Here is a 12,794-nt window from a genome sequence, read left to right as displayed (position 1 = left end):
AGTCAGATGCTCAACTGACTGAGCCACTCAAGTGTCCCACTAGTATATATTTTCATCATGGAAGAAAGTTCTTTTGGACAGTAGCTCTCAAAAAGAAAAATCACATCAGTAACAGTGACAGGAAAAAACATACTGTTAAATATAATTCAAATATCACAGGTTAAGGTTTCTAAAATCACGTATTTCACAATACACTAGCATGAAAACGACCGTTGTTCTATATACACACAGTTCCACGTCTTACATTATCTCCTAAACAGAATGCAAGCATATTCACCACAATTAGCCACACCCCTTTAAGTAAATAGACCATTAGGAAAATTCTGAAAAACATGATACATCTTAAACTTGAAAGCTATTCCCAAGGTAAACTGCGGCAGAATTCCAGGCAGTATGCCTCTTCCAAGCAGTATAGTTAAGCACATACAATATCACAATAATAGTGGGCACTGCTCTCTCTTTGCAAATCAAAACAGCCATAGCAAGAACTCCTACCATTCAATTCACAACACATTCCAGGCCTGCATTTATGGATCAAAGAGGAAAAAAAAATGGGTGGGGAGATTTTTAATTGCAGAACTCAAGAACCTGGGTATACAGTAGAATGTGCCAATCAGCATAAAGATACTTAATGTGCCAAGAACTGAGAATTGCAGGCAACATTTTACGTATAGTCTAGGATGTTTTTTACAATCTGCAACTCTAGCAATATCTTGCCCAAATAGGCACTCATCTGTTGACTATCAGCCTAGCAATCCTAAAAAAAAAAAACACACACACACAAAACCTTCATAACTTAAAATACTTAACATTCATTTCATATAGTTCCAAGGCTTGATGACAGATCCTTCAGTTGGCCAGAACAGTTAAAAATAAATTCACTTACAGTTCACCTTTGGAAATTTTCACAAAAACTAACTCTACAGTCAAGTTCCTCAATTCTTGTTCCCAATTTTTATCCTAAGTGTTTCAGAAAATTTTCTGCTACTTAGCAAACTGGCAGAACTCAGGCTAAAGACCTGAGGTGCCTATTAAAATAATACTTATTAATTTTTTAAAAAAGAGAAAGGATAAAAATGAGAAGATAGGAGATACTCTGTAAGAAGTTGGTGACTGGGGCCCTTTGCACCATTAACCATTATTAACTGGAAGTTCACAGACCCACTAGCAAGCTTAACTTTAGGCATGGCATATTACTACAAAAAAATGACTGAATTCTCCAAATACATTTGCAAAGCTGCTTTATACTCAAATCTTCAAATTATTTCAAAAGGAAATGGTTTCACTTGAATATACGGAGAAACTCAGAAATCAGACCCATATTAAATCTGTCTTCAATTAGTGACAAGGTTAGATTCCAACCTCTGGGATTATTTAACAATTCTCATCTCGTCTTTAATCGAAATGAAAAGCTACTGCTCAAATCACCGCTAGTTAAGAAATAGGGTTTACTAATGGGACATACCTCTGCCTTGTAAACACCAACAGTACCTGTTTCTGTCTATAATTTACAAACATTTATCTACAGAAAGATTATATTTCAGCAACACTCTAGTGTGAGAATGAGCCTGTGTTTTCCCCTCACACCTAAAAATATTATTTTCCCAACTCTTTACATTCATTTACATCCCACTTTAACAGAAAGAACACAGCAATTAAAACTTGGAGCAAAAACAAGAACTTCTCTGTGTCCACTGTCACTTAACATTTTTTAACCTTTTGTAAAAGTGTTCCATTACTTCAAATGAGTTATCTGAAAAGCACAGATGACTAAAGGTGTGTTACTTATTTTTTAGATTTATTCATTACAATTCAAAACTTAAAGGAAAAAAATTTCTTGCTGATGCAAAGATGATTAATACCTGTAAAGAAATAATGAAGTTATGTTACTGATAGCCTAAATAGTCATCCTTTTTATTAACAAGAATCCTTTATGTATACCGACTAGAGAAACTAAATAAAATAGCTTTCAACGGTAAGGTGTCCAATAGGCCACTAACATTAATGTCATGTCAAACCACAGCATCTTTTATCATTATGAATTCAGGCCTTCAGAAGATGAGCTGAGGCAGGCCTCTTTAAGGGGGTATTTGGGAAGAAAACAAAATACATGAATAAATTACTGCAGCCAGAGTAAAACCAGGATTGGTGAACTAAGAAAATCAGAAGCTCAAAAACGGCTTAATTCAGTCAAGCCCTCCAATGATCATCTATCTGCCTGGGCCCGCCACGGGCAAACTGCCAGATAAGACAGTATGTTGCATAGGAAAATGCACCACGGGGAAGAACTCTAGAACCTACTAAAAGTAAGCCAATATCAGACCAAACAACCTTGCATATCTCAGAACAGGTGTGCTCTATCTCCAGGACTCTTATTTCATTCCATGCAATCCTGAAGGAAGTACTTGCCAAGCCCACAACTACCTGCTATACTCCCAACAGACCCCAAGATAACCTATGGATAACTCTTTCCCACCTCTTAAAACGAAAGAGGGGATAAAAGCTGCATCATCCCCAGAGAAATCAAGAAAGGAAAAAAAGACGAGTACCCCTAGGGACCTTGACCCCACGCACTCTGAGACTGACACCGCCCTGAGAAATACGTTCCCCCATTTACCCTCCTCCTGGTTCCTTCAGTGACCTTCTGTTCCTACTGCCTCAGGGAAGGCTTGAGGCAAGTCACTGCCGTTCCACCCACCCCCAGGGGAAGGTGCCTTTCCCAGTTGAGAGCCGCAGAGGGAGGAAGAAAAAAGGTTGCTCCTCCCCAGCCCACCCGCCCCACAACTGCCGAATACAGACACGATGGGGAAAGGGAAGAGAAGAGCAATCGGAGATGACAGCTCTGCACTGGCCTAGGGACTGAAAATCCTTGCTGTGGAAGAAACGCGGGAGAATCCTTCCCACCCCCCACCCCCACCCCACCCCCCGCCAAGCAACCCAAATGAATGAACTGAATAAAACGGCGGGGGGGGGGGCGGGGAGGGGGTTAGAATGCGCAGTTTTTACCACCCAGGAAGCGAAAATAGAGGCCCTCGAACCCAGGCCTGGCCTCGCTGCCTTTTGCACCCCGACTCTCGTCCTTTCTATCCAAGTCCCACACCATTAACCCTTAGGCTTTCCAAGATAGCGTCCCTATCCTCCATCTACCCCAATACCCCAAGCACCGATACCCACCCCGCTCCGATCCTGCTTTTTGCTTGGGCCCAGACTCTAGCCTCTTCCTTCCTACTACCCTTTCCACAGCCCTCATAGGCCCGAACCCAGCCGCACCTGGAGATGCTCCTGAAAACGAATTGGCAGAATCTGGGCCATGGCGCTGTCGGGATGTATGGTCTCCTCCTGTCACTGGGGCTGCGGGGCAGTGGCTGCCCAGGCTCTCCAAGGGAGAGGAGGAGAAGGGGGAGGGGGAAGGCTGGACTCAGCAGGATACTCTCCGGGGACGCAGGAAACTGGCAGGCAGACGAAAGAGCTCGGGTCGGGGGCGGAGGCTCCAGGGTCCGGGAGAGCCGCAATGGCGGAACCGGGCGCAGCGCAGACTCCGGAAACGGCTGAGCCCTGCGGAGGGATCCCGACGACAGAACTCCGCCCAAGTCACCTCACCCCCTCCGCCTTATGTACCCCTCCACGGAGTGCCGCGGTGCAGTGAGGCGCAGGAATTCGGGGCGCAGTGCGCCGAGGCGCTCTCGCTTACTGCTGCGCCACGAGGGTAAATTAGAGGTATCGGAGGGACTACTTTTTTAGACTCATCACTTTCCCCAGCCTCCTTCTTTTCCTCCCCCCCCCCTTTTTTTGCATTTTGCCACATCATGCGACTAGCAGTGACCGACGTCATTTCCGTGGGCGCTTAGGTCCCACCCACGTACTTCCGGGTGCACGTGATGCTGGTCAGGAAGGGTCGGCTGATAGCTGCCAGAGTACAGAGCGAGTTCTATGGAAGTGCAGTGTCTCCTGAGAATAGGGTGGCTGTTGGGCCGCTGTGAGGAATGGCGGTGTTACTCCCTTTCCTTCTGGGCCCTGCCTATTTAAATTGATTCCCATACGAAGAGGACGTGGCGTGGGCAGATGGGCTCAGCCTCCCGCCCTCTCCGTGACTCAGGGAAACGGCCTCCTTGCAAGAGCGCTGTCTTGGCAGCCGCCTGCAGCACTCCTCCCCCGCCTACTTTCAAACCGTGGGTGGTTTCTTACATCTCAGGGAGTGGGAATGAAATGGGGTTTAAGATACTCCCTGCCCTTACGCACACCGTCCTGACGCTTGGAGAAGCTGACGCTTGGATTCTAACTAGAATTAGCAATCTCTTTGTACGTTACCTAAATAGTTGGCCCAAAGGACAGTGAAAGCCATTTATGAGGTGTCTGAAGCTGGCCTGATAGCTTTTATTTCTGCGGACATTTTGGCGGACGTGTATGTGACATGAGTCAAGCTTGGTATAAAGAATTAAGAGTATCATATATGTGCTACAGAATTGGACCAAAAGTGTGATAGGATTTTTTAGCCACATCAAATGAGTCTGAAAGATTTCGATAATTAGTTTAAGGGAGAAGTTTGACACCTTTAAGGGTCTACGGTGTGATTAACATACATTCTTCGAAAAAGGGTTTAGCTATTAAGTGGTGTATTTCAGTGGGACCACCTTAACATTGCCCATTAATGAGCAGCGTTTGGGAATGTAAGCGCTTCAAAGCTGGCTGGCACATCTTGTCTTCTAACAGCATTAATATAACTATGGTATTCATTATCAATTAATAACCTTCCCAGGAGTTTATTGCTAAGGTATAAGCTGTAATATTTCATTAATGGCACAAATGCAATAAAGGATACAAGAATTTAGTTCTGTACCTTTCATCTTTATAGGAGATGTGATTATTTTTCCAGAAAGATCTTGAGGAAAAACAAGTACATAGTAATTCTTTTTACTGGCCTTTTCAGTTAAACATAAAACCCTATTAGGTATACAATAATTCTGTGTGTTAAGCAGTTTGGCTTAGAGAAGTTTGCTTAATCATTTAAATTGCTTTTAATGTTTTTCCCAAAATATATCTCACCTACTTAGGATGAGAGAAGAATCTTTGGCAGTTAGGAGACAGAGACTGTTTTGCATTGCAAAGAAAAGCCTTGCCACCATAAGAGTGAATATTTATGCTAGGCAAAATGTTTGAAGATGTTCTGTATTCTGCAACCTTTCTAATTCCGGTTTAATAGTAGTTGCTTTCAATCCTTTTTGGAAGTAGACAAATTCTAAATTAAAAATCTAAAGGAGTTATTGTTTTATTACAGTAAAAGCAATAGCTCAATCGGACTACATTTCTAATCTCAGAATCTGAGGTACAAGAGCTATATCATGAATGGGCCACCAAAATTTTCTTTAAGTTGTTAATAACTGTCTTGTATTTTCATGCAGACCTGTAATTTCAAGCATTGTACATTTAGAATTCCCAAAGCAATTGATTTTAGCTTGGATATTTGAATGTATGCAGTATCTTAACCAAAAGTGCACTGACGTTATGTTAATGACTGCTGTGTCATCAGACATAGAAATGTAAAAATGCATTGTTTTCAGAAGTCATTTAGGGAGAAGAAAAACAGATTATAATTTACCAGTTCGTTTTGAACACTGCATCCTTCAAATCAATAAATCCAAAATGTTTCAAGAGGAAAAAAGGGTCCAGATGATAAACATTAAAACCCAAACCTGTACATTTTAAAGAGCAATAATTTTGGTTGAGGTAATAAAGAGAGCTTTTTACAGTAGTAAGTTGTTCCTGCTAATGGTGTAAAGGCGGAAAGAAAGGTTATCCTTGGTTAGAAGTCCCAAAGGCAGAGTCACTGTTAGCAGTTACCTGAGCAGTAACCAAATGGCTTTGTTTTCAGATGCTACCTTAAGTTAGAGAAGATAGATAACCTAATAAATCAGAAAACAAATGCTAAGTTTGGGAGGAGTTTTTTCTAACTATGACAAAGTCTTAACACGTATACTGTATTAATGTGTTATCATCCTGGCTTTTAGTTTCATAAAATGTTTAAGTAGCCATATTAATAAAAATAAATGGTCAAGTTCTTCCAATTTGAAGCTATTTTTATCAGTATATTCAATAGTAGGTCCTCGCTCTGAGTCACAGCAAGCACCATTAGCAAAAACTGCATTGTTCATATGCTATTTTGAGGAGTGTACATTTCTCAAAACCTATACAAGAAACCTTTACTGTACCCCTAATTTTATATTTTGTGCCAGGAAATATATTTTATATATGTGTGTGTGTGTGTATGTGTGTGTGTGTGCAAAACATCTAGTGAGTATGATACCTCAGAAAAAAATTCATTTGATTGCTCTGTAGGTGCTTATCTTCAAGCAGCCCCCAAATTAAGGCCACTACCTTTTAACTTGACCTTTTAAAAATAGCATGAGCTAGCTGCATTGCAAAAGCCACAAAGTAAAGACATTTCTCAAACATTAAGAGATTTTTTTTGCTTTTTATTTTTTGCTTTTTACAGAGAGAGCATGAGCAGGGAAGAGAGGCAGAGGGAGAGAAAGCGAGAAAGAGAAGCCCAAGCAGGCTCCATACTCAGCACAGAGCCCAAGGTGAGGCTTAATCCCACAGTGGACCCTGGGATCATGAGCCAAGCCTAAATCAAATCCAGAGTTGGATACTCAACCAAGCTACCCAGGTGCCCTTAAGAGATTAAATTTAAAGCAAAACTTAAAATTTTTTTAATGTTTATTTATTTTTTAACATTTTTTTAAATGTTTATTTTTGAGACAGAGAGAGACAGAGCATGAACGGGGGAGGGTCAGAGAGAGAGGGAGACACAGAATCTGAAGCAGGCTCCAGGCCAGATCTGAACTGTCAGTGGGGCTCAAACCCACAACCCGTGAGATCATGACCTAAGCCAAAGTCGGACACTTAACCAACTGAGCCCCTTAAAGCAAAACTTTAAACCTAACCCACTGTACCAATTATTTAAAATTCAGATTTTAATAAAACCAAAGGGTTTCATTAAATGGTATACTTTACCATTACTCAATAAGTGGTTTTGCCATTTAAACAGCTTTGAAACATCTCAGCCCCATAACTTCCTGGATATGAATCCCACAGGATTAGGTAAAGAGCATCATATCAAATGCACTAACTCAGGTATCAGTCAACCTATAGTGCCCACTTTATTTTGGCCCTGTACAAGGCACTGGTTATAGGTGAAGCTCACCTGAAAGGAAACATTTACAAAACCAGAAAAAAAATTTCATGGCCTTTTTAGTATGAGATGGACCTGAATTTATACTCAGTATTGTTCACTACTCAGGCTTGTCCTAAATCTGTGTAGACAAGTTTTATAATGTATCATGGATGGCAAATAAGATCTATACTGAATCTTTATTCTGTGTCAGGATTGAGCATGTCCCAAGTGAATAGCCAAGACTAGCCCTGTGGGACTACAATCTGGAATCTAGTCATATTATTTAGGCCCCTCCCATGTTGTCTAAAGGTTAAATCAGTTTCCAACAGAGGAATGAAGTAGCTCATAACATTACCTTAAAAAGTCCTCTCAGGAAAGTTGGTTCAAAAATAGTGATACACACAGAACACTATGGACAGAAAAACCTAGAAAAGTTATAACCATGTTGATCAATAGAGAGTTAGATGCATGTCAGTGTCCCTTTCATATCCAAAATTTGAAGTCATAAGAAGCTTGAGGGGGATTTATACAGGAAGGGATAATGAGGATCAAGGTGTTGGAATGATTGTTATGGGCTTTTTATTTCCTTTCTAAATATGTAGAACTGTCTCTTCACCTCCTAGAGTTATTACTGTCTCCAAAGCAAGGCATGACCCACAAACATGTTCTCTCAGCAATCGTAAAATTCTGTTACACTCCAGGGATAGTTCCACTAGTAGCAATGCACATATGCAGCCTTCTGATAGTAGTAAACTCTTTCTCAGAACAGAATGGTTAAAAACTAAGATCTGAGGGCACCTGGGTGGCTCAGTCAGTTAAGCATCCAACTCTTGATTTCGGTCCAGGTCATGATCTCACAGGTCATGAGATCGAGCCCCACGTCAGGCTCTGTACTGACAGCATGGAGCCTGCTTGAGATTCTCTCTCTCTCTCTCTCTCTCTCTCTCTCTCTCTCTCTCTTTCTCTCTCTCTCTCAAAAATAAATAAATAACCATTAAAAAAAATCTGGTAAGCAAAGTTTTGCTTAACTCAATAATAAAGGTTCAAGGAAGTATAATTTACTTGATCAACAAACACCTTTCAGTACATACAATGAAAAGTTAAACAATGTTAAAAACTCTTGATTAATTAAGACAATATTGTATATGGAGAAAGCAATTCTGACTTTTAAGGTCCTCAGGTTCATCACTGTGAAGTTTTTGTAAGTACACCTACATATGTAGCCTGATCTGAATATATACCAAATTTAGGACACACTACAAATTACTTTTTTAAAAATGACTTACCTCAATAGGTCATGACTGATAAGGGTAGATTATGTAAAATGAACCAAAAACCTGGTTATTTACTTTTCCTGGTTGCTTATATTCCAAATAACTGTGAGTTTCATGTTGTATAGTACACAACCATACATTCCATAACATCATTCCATAACATCCCAGTAATGGAAAATATATAGCATTCATATAAGCCTACCTCATATTCATTGATTTAAATTTCTTTTTCTGAGCCAGCCCTGTTAGCATTAAGAGGCATGAAAAAGTTTCTTTAGGGTGAAAATAAAAACTAACCTGATAAAGACAGTCCTTTACCATCTCTGTACTTTTGGGTTATCTAGCTAAGCCATCAAATCAGACATAGATATTATACTCCTCATTACTGAAGAGGGCTTAAAAATTCCAGTTCTTGAAAGGGAACTAAATGGAATAGCAGACTGGCACACAATGGCAGTCTCCAAGTACTACATGCTATAAACAGATAACCTGAGTCCAAGAGGACTTTCAGATTTTTCTGTCTCCCAAGAATGAGTGCCACCCAAATTATTCATTTTATCTACTTAGTGTTAGCCCAAGTTACAGACTGGAAGCTGAAAAACCCTTCAAAAAAGCCCCTCTCAAGGCGACATGATCTTTCCATTGTTGTGATGGATCTTTTCCATTGTTTAACTTTGATTCCTCTCCCAACCACACAAATACTGTCTTTTTTATTCTAGTCCTAGTCTTACTCCTACTCTGCCTTAAAAACTGAGTTTAAAATCTATTTATCCTACTTGTTAAGCTATTATAACATTTACTGACTGTACCCCCTGTTTAATTCAAAACCTAACTTATGTTGTCAATAATCATACCTGGAGCTAGCACAACAATCATTTATAAATATCTGACATATATACAAGGCACCAAACTGGGTGCTAGGCTATTATTTTGGATTAACCCATCTCATTTCCTATGTATTAGCTGAACACCAAGTAATATTAGATTAAGAAACATGTAGCTTTTATCTGGACAAGTAATGTGATCTTTTCTTCAAAAATCTTTAATAGTTTCACAAGAGTTTTGTATTATTCATATTTTAAGGTTAAAGGAACAGCTAACAAGTAATATGGATTACTTTGAAATTTGGGGGGAGAATAAAGACTATAATTTAAATTTATTGATACCTAACATTATGCTCATTCCCATCAACTCTGCTATAAAGAAAAATAAAAGGGGCACCTGAGTGGCTCAGTCAGCTAAATCCAACTTCAGCTCAGGTCATGATCTCCCAGTTGGTGAGTTTGAGCCCCGTGTTAGGCTCTGTGCTGACATCTCAGAACTGGGAGCCTGCTTCGAATTCTGTTGTCTCCCTCTCTCTCTGCCCCTCCCCTGCTCACGCTCTCTCTCTCTCTCTCAAGAATAAATAAACATTATAAAATATTTTTTAATAATAAAGAAATATAAAAGCCAGAAAAATCTCAGATACTTCATGAAATTAAGATCTCTTCTTACAAATGAAGTAATCTGAATTAGAATTGGTATGTGAAAAGTACTTTCCTGGATTAAAGTGTAAGTGGTAAAAAGTGAAATCAAAAGAACGATATTTCCTGATGTGAAAATTATATGAAATCTAAACTTCATTGTCCATAAATAAAGTTTTATTGGAACACAGCCATATCCATTTGTCTATGTATGGCTGCTTTTATACTACAACAGCAGAGTAATTTCAAGAGAGACTGTGTGGCCGGAAAGCCTAAAATATTTACTATCTGCCCTTATCAAATTCAAATCAGTTATTTCCTATAGACAGTTTCAACATAAGGAAAAAGATGAGTATCTAAATATGTAAGTTAAAATAATAATGAGGCACATTTTTTGTTCTATAATTAGAAGAATATTTTTGAGTGACAACAGGCTGCAGTAAGGCAGGCACTTTACTACATTGCTGTTGGGAACATAAACTGGTTCACCTGTTTTGCAAAGCAAACCATCAGGAGTCTCAAAAAATCACTTTCAATGCTATAAAGAATTTGACCATAAGAACATATCACAATTTATTCAACTATTTTCCTATTGATAGATACATATGTATTTTTCAACTATTTTGCTATTAGAAACACTGGAGGATATATAACATTTTTATGAATGCTGTATTTAACATTTCCATGTATTTAACATCAATCATCAACTGATGCTAAATCTATGTGAGTCAAACTTTATGAGGAACAGCATATTTTCTATAATCTCAAAGAGTTTCTAGAATCTATATCTAAAGGTGGGCGTGCTGGGTCATAGGTTATGCACATCTTCAACTTTACTACACATTCGCCAAAATGTTCTCTAAAATAAAATCAATTTATTCTATGCCAATGCTTTTCAGGCATATTGACTGTTGCTAATCTAATGGAAAAGAATGGCATTTCACTGTTTTCAACTGGATTTCCCTAATTACTAGTAAGATTTAGTATCTTACTGACCATTCATGTTTCTTCTTTTGTGAGGAAATATGTCCCTTGGATATTTTTCTATGGTAACATTTGTCTTCATTGTCTCTTTTTGTTTTGTTTCATTTAGTAATTTGAAAAAGTGAATCCTCATTCTTTTAAGAACAAACTTCTCCATTATCACCACTGTTGCTCCAAGGCTCCTTCCACCTTCTTAACTAGATCCAGTATTCCTCTCATACTATTTCTCTCACAGTAGAAATCAAATTCTTTTGTTTTTTTAAGAGAGAGAGTAAGTATGGGCTGGGGAGAGGGGCAGAGGGAGAGAGAAAGAGAATCTTAAGCAGGCTCCACGCTCAGTGTGCAGCCTTAAGTGGGGCTCAATCCCATGACCCTGGGATCATGACCTGAGCCGAAATCAAGAGTCAGACGCTCAACTGACTAAGCCACCCAGGTGCCCTGGAAATCAATTCTTTTTACAGGAACTCTTGTCACAATTACCTTAAAGCTTTAATAAATTCATATAGTACAAAATGAGTCAAAATGCCATAACTTGCTTTCCAAAGCCTTCCATAATCTGTTCTCAACCAACATTTTCAGCCTGTTACTTTCTTACATATAATCCATGCACCAAATAAAGAGACTGTTTGCTACCCTTCTCAAATAGCCCCTGGGCTTTTTAAATTCTCTGTCTTGATCTATATACCAACTCCCATCTGTTTATTGGAAATTCTTCAAAGAAAGCTCTTTCTCATAATATAATGCGAACAAATAAATATAGGAAAGAATTTGGGGGCACTTGGGTGGCTCTGTCGGTTGAACGTCCAACTCTTGATTTTTGTCTCAGGTCATGATCCCCACCTCAGGCTCTGTGCTGAGTGTGGAGCCTACTTGAGATTCTCTCTCTCTCTCTCTCTCTCTCTCTCTCTCTCTCTCTCTCTCTCTCCCTCCTTCTGCCCCTCTCCCCAACTTGTGCACACTCTCTAAAATAAAATAAAATAATTTTAAATATATTAAAAAAAAGAATTAGGAAAAATAAATCACCATTTTGCAACCATAAAAATAAAACTGATTCAGCAAGAATCATCAGTTGATGATAAATCCAGAGGATGATAATTTATAAGAAACAGGCTATTTAACATAATTTCAACATATCCCTCCTGAAATTACTTATTAATTATAAGAGTAACTACAATGAAGAAATCAATATACTCTAACCAAGTAATCAAAATTAATATCACCAGGGCACCTGGGTGGCTCAGTAGACTGAGTGTCCGACTTCGGCTCAGGTTTGTAAGTTTGAGCCCCGTGTCAGGCTCTGTACTCACAGCTAGGAGCCTGGATCCTGCTTTGGATTCTGTGTCTCCCTCTCTCTCTGCTCCTTCCCTGCTCATTCTGTCTTTCTCTCTCTCAAGATTAAATAAACATAAAAAAAAAATTAAAAAACATTCATATCACTAATAAGGGGCATATACCATACCTCCAGATTTGATGCTTGAGGAAAGACATTATGCAGTATTCTAATAAAAAATGCATAACCATGAGGAAACATTAGAGAAATCCAAATTGAAGACATTCTATAAAATAACAGCCTGTGAGTGCCTGGGTGGCTCAGGCAGTTGAGTGTCTGGTTCTTGATTTCGGTTCAAGTCATGATCCTGGGGTCATGGGATCAAGCCCCACATCAGGCTCCACACTGACCATGGAGCCTGCTTAAGATTCTCTCCCTCTCTATTTCTGCCCCTCTCCCCCACTTGTGCTCTCTCTAAAATAAAATTTAAAAAGAATTTTAAAAATATATAACTTAGCCTGTATTACTAAAAAGTGTCACAAATGTTATTCAAAATGTTAAATGTGAAAGAACAAGAAAGACTGAGGACATTTTGCAGACTAAAAGAGATTAAATACAATACACAATTTGTG

General features: G+C 39.1%; 1 protein-coding gene and 1 long non-coding RNA gene across 3 annotated transcripts in view; one reads left to right on the top strand and one right to left on the bottom strand.

Annotated features, from left to right (window-relative positions):
* The window catches only part of CLTC (clathrin heavy chain), a 66,246-nt gene extending 62,500 nt beyond the window's left edge, over nt 1-3,746 (bottom strand). Inside the window, exon 1 of one of the 2 annotated variants that reach the window (XM_058704917.1) lies at nt 3,271-3,746. In XM_058704917.1, the coding sequence (XP_058560900.1) occupies nt 3,271-3,312 (42 nt within the window). In that variant the 5' untranslated portion in view covers nt 3,313-3,746. The remainder of the gene's footprint in view (nt 1-3,270) is intronic. The other variant, XM_058704918.1, reaches the window with a different exon arrangement.
* The window catches only part of LOC131498073 (uncharacterized), a 72,039-nt gene extending 65,337 nt beyond the window's left edge, over nt 1-6,702 (top strand). The window contains exon 3 of the long non-coding RNA XR_009255277.1: nt 6,491-6,702. This is a non-coding gene — a long non-coding RNA (uncharacterized LOC131498073). The remainder of the gene's footprint in view (nt 1-6,490) is intronic.
* The last annotated feature ends 6,092 nt before the right edge of the window (nt 6,703-12,794 follow it).

This window comes from Neofelis nebulosa, chromosome 16 (assembly GCF_028018385.1).
Source record: "Neofelis nebulosa isolate mNeoNeb1 chromosome 16, mNeoNeb1.pri, whole genome shotgun sequence".
NCBI lineage: Eukaryota > Metazoa > Chordata > Mammalia > Carnivora > Felidae > Neofelis > Neofelis nebulosa.
Note: the sequence above shows the minus strand (reverse complement) of the source record. Positions and strands in the feature narration are given on the sequence as shown.